The 9,704-nt window shown below is 44.2% G+C and overlaps 1 protein-coding gene across 1 annotated transcript in view; it reads right to left on the reverse strand.

The window, feature by feature from the left end:
* LOC308326298 (voltage-dependent L-type calcium channel subunit beta-3-like) overlaps nucleotides 1-8,019 on the reverse strand; it is a gene marked incomplete at its 3' end in the record, with an annotated part of 25,708 nt that extends 17,689 nt beyond the window's left edge. Inside the window, exon 1 of the mRNA XM_080779104.1 lies at nucleotides 7,911-8,019. Coding sequence (XP_080635230.1) covers nucleotides 7,911-7,928 — 18 coding nt within the window. The 5' untranslated portion in view covers nucleotides 7,929-8,019. The remainder of the gene's footprint in view (nucleotides 1-7,910) is intronic.
* Nucleotides 8,020-9,704: the final 1,685 nt, after the last annotated feature.

Raw genomic sequence — 9,704 nt, forward strand, 5'->3', positions numbered from 1 at the left:
CTAATGATTTGATCGTCCCAAAATATTGTGTTCATTGTCATGATTCGTCACGATCCGAATTGGCTTTGTCCGCGGCGTAACCGTCTTTAAATAAATTATATTAAAAGTGCCGATGGCAGAATGCATGGGGCTTTCACTTCCTGGGCCACTCGCTTTTCTGAAAGGGGGCGGGGACTGCGGCGCTCTATAGAAAAGAACACGAGTAAAATGAGGTCTGCTTGGCAGCGCTCGCTCGGCACCCTGACTGTACTACTAGTAGTACTAATAATAATAATAATAATAATAATAAAGTTTATTATTACTACAGCACGACACTCGCCTAACATGGCTGGTCATTCAAAGGCAATGGGGGAAAGCTGAGCATTATGTAGGAGAGAATGACTCGTAGAATGACTCGTAGAAGAGCCAGCAAACAATCTACACTAACAACCTACAAAAACAATTTGTTTAAATAATTTGCCACAAATGGTGATCTATACCAAAGTCCGTGACTCTGTGATGTGTGGCCTGAATGGCCTCTGACACTCCCAGAACCCACCTCACCCCTGCCTACTTCGACAGGCTGGAATGTCTTATAGGGGTTGATGACAGAGTACAGCATCATGCAATGGGTCTGGTCCACGAGATTCGATACACCACAAAGATACCCTGCCTGATGTACCCGTCTAAATACTTCCTTAATGTCAACAAAGTCCACACCCACAACACCAGAGGGAGCTCAACAAACCATGTGCAACCCACAAAGGGACTAAATTAATTTTGCTCCTATGCCACCAAAATCCCACAAAAGAATCCCTTGACTCCTTCAAAACCGCTCGCAAAGGGTGTGTGTGTGTGTGTGTGTGTGTGTGTGTGTGTGTGTGTGTGTGTGCGCGCAAGTCCCACACGTCATTCGCTGATGGGCAGGGAGAAAATGCAGCAGAGCCGAACGCCAAGTCAAATATCATATGCACACTCATTCCATAATAAATATTGGTTAAATCTATTTGTGAGTTGTCTGACTGAACTAAGGTCACATTCTCACCTATAATACTTCAGTAGACTCGATGCGAATGGGCGGAGAAGTTGCGATTATTGCTGCGGTTTGCCTTCACACTGCGGCTGTGTCAGCACCTCAGCCAACACTTCTCCTGTTTGTTACTTGTTAGTGTAACTTCGACATTCTTTTTTTTTAGCTGGTGCATGCCAAAAAGAGCTTAATCCGTAAGCCTGTGAGTAGCCTCCCGTATGGAGTGCAAAAAAGACAGAGAGGACTAATCCTATATCATGCTGGTCCCTTAAGTTTTAGTTTCTTTCATAGAATGATTGAACAGCTTTTGGCACGCTTTGAATGCATTCTGCATCATCGTCGTCTCCGCCAGACCGAAGGCCAGCATCAGAGAGAGTGCATTACCCATTTCCAAAGGCTATGCATTGTATGTATATTGTATATAGTACGCAACAACATTCTGGCTCAGTAGGATCAGGACATGCAACTGTATGCGGGCAGGACCCTAATTGACTTAAGTCTGGGTAATGTTGGATTTGTCTCAGACCACTTTGTGTGAATGTGTGCCGCAGTGATTGTCCGGTGAATTTGCATTCAGCGCGTAGTCATGATTGACGCATTGATAATGCTTCTATTGTTTTTGACGGGTGGAGCCTGCCCTCCAATCCGAGGGATTTGGAGAGAGAGAACTGCATGAAAACCAGTTAAAGGCAATTGTTTACTCTGTCTGAGAGTAGACGTGTTAGTTAGGCAGTGGTTTGTAAGAACTTTCATCTTAGTGGTGATCAGATCACAGGCGGTGACGGAAGAAGTAGGTTACTAAGTAAAAAAAATCTACGTGATTATTTAAAAAAGTACAAAACTCAAGTATTGATTGGCATGGTATCAAACTATGCTTAAATAACCCAAAGTAAAAAAGTACTCATGGTGCAACATCCCATTTAAAAATTGTAACCGATCTGCATGTGCTTGTACTGAGATCTGCTATTTTCAAATGGCCAAAATATATCATGTAGGGCTGAAGTGGTTAGTGTTTTGTAATAATAATCCCAAACTACAAATTAAGTAACTGTGTAAGTAAGTGTTCATATAATCGTAGTGGAGTAAAGGTACAATATGTTTTCCTGGCTCGGTGATGGAGATGGTGGATTCTCATCATTATGGACATTATTTTCAACGCATCTCTTTTCAGTTTATCAGCCTAATGATTTTTCCTGCAGGTGTCGGTGTCTCTGTGATAGTGTTATCCTCATGTAAAAGTGGAATTTACTACCATCCCTGAATAAACATGCTCGATAGAATCTTGCTGCAGGCGAGAGGAGACAGGATCATCCATCAGAAAATCGACTGCTTCCCTGAAAACACCACTTTGAGACTTTGAACGCGCCCTGGGCTGTGGAGCGTGGTCGCTAAAAAAATGGAGACTTATTTCCTGCCTGGCCCTCAGCGGGATGCTGGCACTTTGGCAAGGTGTTCACATACTGCATCAATCTGGTTTACACCATTGAGACTTACATCTCACAGACAAATATTTTTGACTCCACTACAATTATTTAAAAACGTTAGAACTACTTACTTTGTAGATTACCCACTTCAGCCCTAAATTTCGCTGATTTCTACAAGCTCACGATGTGTCGTGGTTTTGTGACGCATTGTCAGTTTGTACTAGAGCTGCTAATTTCAAAGGATTTGTAGGCCTATACATTTGAAAAACGTGTCAAATCATCAGCGCGGGTACTTTCTCCTTTTGGGACTTTTAGTACATTTTGAAACCAGTACTCACTTGTACTTTTTACTCAAGTTAATTTAGAATTACGGACTTTTACTTATACAGAGTATTTCTACATTTCAGTACTGATACTTAACCCATTCTGAGCAGGAACCCCTTTTGGTGTTTTAACTAGGCGTTATGTTATACTTTTAGCTATTAGAAAATAGCAGATCTACAAGCTCATAGCGTGCCACCGAGTAGGCGTGCTACAAGCTTGTAGGTCTGCTATTAATTTTTTTTAAATGTGAAAATGCGGCACAAATCTTCAAGAGTGATCCCTAACCCTAACATTTTTTTTTTCTTTTTCTTTCTTTAACACCCCACCTTAGGACTTAGTTCGCATAATCCCCCCCCCATCGTATCATCGACCGACATGGATCAGACAGCCTACGGCTGGGCTGGCAGCCTGAAGTTGACTTTGGCATGGCGGGCCACAGTGTCTGGGCTTCAAGCCGAAAACCCTTAAAATCCAAATGGCAGATTAAAAGTGGCATGCATTGCTAACTAGTACAGGACATGTATTCGTATTCCCCTATAGAATATCATTTTTTGGGTTTTGGTCATTCTTTCCGATTCAAGGGCAAAGAAAGGCCTAGAGAGATACCCAGACGTACGGTAGAAGGAAAATGGGTTTATTTTGTGTCTGTGATCAAGGCACACTTTAGTCAATCCGTTCATGTAGAGAGAGAGAGAGAGCTAATGATCCAACACAAAATAGATGAAAGAGGAAGAGAAAGAATCATTAGGAAGAGTCAAAGAGCAGGCTAGTGTGTCCTGATCCTAATACTCACACTCAAATGAACCTCTCTCTCTCTCTCTCTCCCTCCCCCCTCTCTCTCTCTCTGTAAGGAGATTAAGATAGCATGTGTCAATCTGGGATTTAATAGAGAAAGACAGTGATAGTACTGTATCAGATAGTGATAGTACGGTACTTTACTCTACCCTACAATGGCACACAGCATTGGCTTATCTGTATTGCTTTAAAGGGATTGTTACATTTAAAAAAAAAGTTTTTGGTATTTTTTCTTTTTTTCTTTATGTTTTCTGAGCTCAATTACACTTTTAACATTCACTAGATGTTCTGTGGTCTGGGGTTTTCGTGCTCTGATTTTCCTGCTGACTGTGATGTCACAGCCTGCAAATCCCATGTATGACAATGGGATTTGCCAGCAGATATTTTGCCTGTTTTGCAACTCAAAAGGCTTCACACAGACACAGAATAAATCCCAGCCAACAGAGAATCCACTGAATGTTCAAAGTGCAGGGGGGTTTTTTTGGGCTCAGAAAACCTAAAAGAAAAAAATAAAAATAAAAATAAAGGAAAATGAATGTCATGAAAGCTTTACATGCCTGGCTCCTATCATACAGTAGATACAGGTTATATGTGCAGTGCAGATGTAGCAGGACTAAAACAGCATGATTTATTTCTACGTCCGAGCATAGACATGCTCGCCCCGCCTGCCTCTGATTGGCCCTACCGACACTGCCAACGCTATTACCGTGGTGGGAAATAATAGTAATAGTAAAGTACAAGAGAATGGCAACACGTGACAGTAACTTGTAACTTTAATTGTTGTAGAAGAGGCAAACTAATATTGTTTGTGCCGTTTGCTTTGATTGAATAATTGATCTGCAAAAAGAAAACCTCGCGGCAGACTATCCAGCATGTAACCTCGCCTCACCACTCACCAGGCTTTCCACCACCTCGGAGGAAAGCCTGGTCTCTGTTTCAAAAGTCCGTATGATCCGGTCGGGAGCTCTTCTATAAAAATGAAAGTTACAAGTTACTGTCGCGTGTTGCCATTCTCTTATTATTATTTCCCACCACGGAGTAGCCTTGCATCTCAGAGGACAGGCAAGACGTCGGCAGTGTCGGTATAGGCCAATCAGAGGCAGGCGGGGCGTTACCATGTCTATGCTCGGACGTAGAAAGAAATCACACACGGGGTCCTTGACATGAGAAAGGTTGAGCACCACTGACATAGAAACATAGGTTTTTCAGAAAACTGTCATGATGTGGAAGACATTTTGTAGAATCAGTTCTTAGGTCTAAATGGGTTAAGTAAATGTACTTGGTTACTTTCCACCACTGTACATTAGTATGTAATGTATAGCATGTCCAGTTTATGAATAACCTTGGCATTTTTTTATACACCATTAGCTTTGCTAATTTGTCTACAAAAGGACAAAGATGGACCTTAGGTATAGGGTCAATGTTTACCTGAGATTACTTAATTTAAACATTGATTTGGTAAAACATGAATTGCACAGTAGTTTTTAGTTTAGTATAGTTGAGCTGTGAGGTATACGCTCCAGACAGACAGTACTGCCTCATTGCTTAAGTTGTTACCCGGAATAGGAAAAGCCTCTTAATGGTCATTACTGGGGCATTATATCCACAATACCTTCTCTCAGTCAGATATAGACCTGCTAGTTTACTAGCAGGTCTATCTATGGAATATACCTAGAGGACGACTTGTTCCAATTGGATAAGCACACATTTTACACATCACACCCTTTTGTATTTGTTTTTTTTTCAATGATATTGTTTTACTGCTACTGATGATTACTGACATGGACTTCATTCCTTTATTTCCAGAAAGAATGAACGGTCAATATTGCGGGGAATGAATTATTGATTTTATGCCATAAATGATAAATTATACCATATACAGGAAAAGGTTGGCATTTAACGTTCGTTTATGTGCTGCCTATAGCCTCGATACCCAGGCTTTCATTTCGAAAGCCTGGATTTACGCATGGGCTGCACTGGCCTAAAAGTGGGAGTCAACCCTTCCGTGTAGGCGTCGCTCCAAATGATGTGACGGCAGGGCTCTGAGCGGTGTGCACCCCTCAGGGCTCTGAGCGGTACTGTGCACCCCTCAGGGCTCTGAGCGGTGTGCACCCCTCAGGGCTCTGAGCGGTGTGCACCCCTTAGGGCTCTGAGCGGTGTGCAGCCCTCAGGGCTCTGAGCGGTGTGCACCCCTCAGGGCTCTGAGCGGTGTGCACCCCTCAGGGCTCTGAGCGGTGTGCACCCCTCAGGGCTCTGAGCGGTGTGCACCCCTCAGGGCTCTGAGCGCTGTGCACCCCTCAGGGCTCTGAGCGCTGTGCACCCCTCAGGGCTCTGAGCGGTGTGCACCCCTCAGGGCTCTGAGCGGTGTGCACCCCTCAGGGCTCTGAGCGGTGTGCACCCCTCAGGGCTCTGAGCGGTGTGCACCCCTCAGGGCTCTGAGCGCTGTGCACCCCTCAGGGCTCTGAGCGGTGTGCACCCCTCAGGGCTCTGAGCGGTGTGTGCACCCCTCAGGGCTCTGAGCGGTGTGCACCCCTCAGGGCTCTGAGCGGTGTGTTCACACCTCAAAATAACACCGTGAGGAAATCAGTACCAGTGGAACTTCAAACGAGGCTATGCGAGGAAAATGAGGAGAATGGCTGAAGAACCCACCACACCGTCTAAGAAAAAAACCAAAGTGTGCCGACTCTGCGGAAATAACTTTGACAGTCCGTTAGAATGGTTTACTCCAGCAACCAGTGGTTTCTGCTTCTGGTCGACACAATAACAGTGCTGCACTGGGGGGGGGGACCGGGGCTGACGGACAGATCGGTGAACCAATCAGGCTGCGCGCAAATCTGAGTTGCAACCCTCCCATGTAGGCCAGAAAGGTCTCACGTTAGCTCTGGCTATTTGCGGACTATTCCAATACATCTCCTCTAGCGGCATCCCACCACTTAATATGTTACAGGGTTCCCAAACTGTGGTGCGTGCCGTGCACCCCCTCTGTGGTGCGTGCACCCCCCCTGTGGTGCGTGCACCCCCTCTGTGGTGCGTGCACCCCCTCTGTGGTGCGTGCACCCCCTGTGGTGCGTGCACCCCCTGTGGTGCGTGCACCCCCTGTGGTGCGTGCATATATGGCAAGTATATTATGCAGAATATATGCTGCATATAGGCTCCAGACTTCCCAAAACAAACTGGTCAGGCTCCTACTTGGCCTCACCCCCCGAACCCACCTCACCCCTGCCCACTTTGGCAGGCTGGAATGGCTTCTTGTACAGCAAGTACAGCATCGTGCAATGGGTCTGGTGCACAAGATTCGATACACCACCAAGATACCCATGTACCTGTCTAAATACTTCCTTAATTAACGTTAACGAAGTCCACACCCACAACACCAGACTGACCAGAGGAAGTGCAACGAACAATGTACAACACAGATTCGGCAAAAAACAAGGGACTAAATTATTTTCGCTCCTATGCCACCAAAATGTGGAACGACCCACCAACAGTCATTAAGACATGCGAATCCCTTGACTCCTTCAAAACCGCTCTCAAAGGGCACCTACGGACGGCTGCAAATCGAAACTGGCCTTTTTCCTGTTTATTTTCACTTTATACCGTCCCTTATGATGAATTCCCGTTCTGTTCTTTGACTATATACTCTATTTGTACGTCTCTAAATGTTTTGATATATTGAACATGGTGGACCCTCTTGTATACAAGTGCAATGCTTAATTGGGTCGTCCACTCACTCACAGTTAACAGTCTTTGTATTGAGTTTGTGCTTGAAATGTACTGTAATTCTGCACACTGTTAATACATATTTCAATCAATCAAAACTCACAATATACAATCAGTCCCTTTCGATGCAATGGATAATCAAATAATAGCCCTGTATACACTACTGTGTAGCCTATCATACAATTCCTTACTGCCTGTTTGTTATGCAACCATTACCATAGCATGTGCTTCTTCAAATTATCCACCGAGATCATATGTGGCATGCCCCCTGCCCCTGAACAAGCGTCACACTGGTGGCATGACATGACACATGTATGCATGTGTGGAGAATATATGCATCTCTCCAATCTCCATCCATCTCTCCTGCAGTGCACTGCAGTGCACGTGCACACACACGTCTCTCTCTCTCTCTCTCTCTCTCTCTCTCACACACACACACACACACACACACACACACACAGAGTGCCATGCCAGCGCCCTTCATCAGTGCAGCGACGCGGAAGGCCTCACACAGGGATTAACGCTCAACGCAACAGATGGTGCATATTCCCCTTCCCCATATCCTTCCTGTGCTCACACAGTCACGAACGCACGCACATAGACACACAGTGTGTGTGGAATATTCTTTTTTTTTTTACCTTTTTCTTGGGTGGCATGGCGTTAACGAAGGTCTTCTGCCTTTTAGTTGTTCCACCATACGGTTCTAGTAGCGGTATAGGTGCCTATAAAAGCGTGATGATTCCCCCGCCCCCCCCTAGCTGGCTACAGTGAGAGGGACCTCAGGACCAGCAGGGTGCCGTGATAATGCGAGTGGCTTTCACTTATTCTCGTAGCATTCGTCAGGTTTAAGCCTGGCTAGTATTTGTCCGAAAAACCCCCAAAAGAAGCGCTCCAACCGGGGTAAAGAAGAAGAAAAAAGTCGACGTCTTCTTGGTTCTTCTTGCGTGCGTAAAAGTTGAGGCGATACACACACACGAGTGGCGTGGCGTGGCTGCACTTGAAGTCTGAAGTCTGTAATGTGTAGGTAACCTTTTCCCGAGCCCTCGGGGCATTAACGGCTTTACGTCTGAGTCTCGACACCACCGGGGCATCTGTTGCTCTGCACGGCACGCCCGCTCACTGACTGACCTGGCCGGACCACTGACTGAACTACACTACCTGCTACTATCCAAATAGGTGTCCAAATGGCTCGCGTAAATAATCCATGCTTTGCCTACTACTGCTGTTAAACACGGAAGTCTGCAAAGTCAAGGCATTTCTCATTGCTGCTGACTGACGGCCAGCGTTGGCAAATGTTGTGTCACGTGTGACAACAGATTAGTGTAGTGTAGTCTGTAGTGAGTGCATGCAACAAGGCTGCCACAAACTGTTTGGTTCTTAAGTAGCAAATGAATGAAAGAGCCCAGCAGTTATTATTATTATTATGTATTTATTTTATTTTTTCCTCTTTAAGACTACAGCTGTTGCCATGTTTTACTCAACATGATTTGCACAATTCACGGCTCCAGAAAAAATAAATTAGCCAGCACCCCATGCTATGGGGTGCTGGCTAATTTAGAGGAATACCAAACGACTCGCCCCCGCGATTTTTTTAAATGTAGGTAACAGTTCATTTAGTATTTCCCTCCCTCTCTGAAATCTGAAATTATCTTGTATACAGATTTATTTTATTGTATAGTAGTCGATCTCTATACTAATTTTGAAAGAACAACATGTCACACAGTCACAGAGATGGTGACTGCTTAATTAAGTTAATTTAGGACATTCTAGCAGACAGATATTAGGGGGGCAAATGCATCTTGGTTTAGGGGGGGCTATAAGCCTCCGTCCAGAGTTCACTTTATAACACATTTCCAAATTCCAACTAGTATACAGCCTTGACCTGAGTTTACAAAACTACAATAAATGATAGACAATATACCCTTATATAGTTTCCGTTTGTGGTTGGTGGTTCTTCATCTGTAACTGAATACAGTTTTAAATCCCAAAATGTATAATGATTTATTTCACAATAGTTTTTTATTTCACAATACTTAACCTTTTCAATCCTGCGCTTGAACAAACTACTAATACAAACTAACTAGCATTTTTCAAAATAAATCAGAACTAGTAGGCTTGTAACTAGCTAACCTGCTCAAAAATGAATTAAAACTAAATTAATTTGATTTTTTTTTTATGAATAAATTAAAAGTAGGCTACAACAAAACGTATAGCCTTGTTGCATGCATAGTGCATATACTGTAGGCCTATCTGTGTGCACGTCCACACAGTAAACGTCTGGGTTTCCGAGGCTACACAGATAGAATATGTATTTATTGAGTTATATAATCCATCACACTGCGACATGCAGCCCAGACAGTTAACAATCTAAGCTATATAGGGCCCTTACGTGATAACAGAAAACAGGGGAAATAAAATGCACAGGGCTAGTA

The sequence above is a fragment of the Protomyctophum bolini genome (assembly GCF_963924005.1).
Source record: "Protomyctophum bolini genome assembly, chromosome: 12".
In the NCBI taxonomy this organism is placed as follows: domain Eukaryota; kingdom Metazoa; phylum Chordata; class Actinopteri; order Myctophiformes; family Myctophidae; genus Protomyctophum; species Protomyctophum bolini.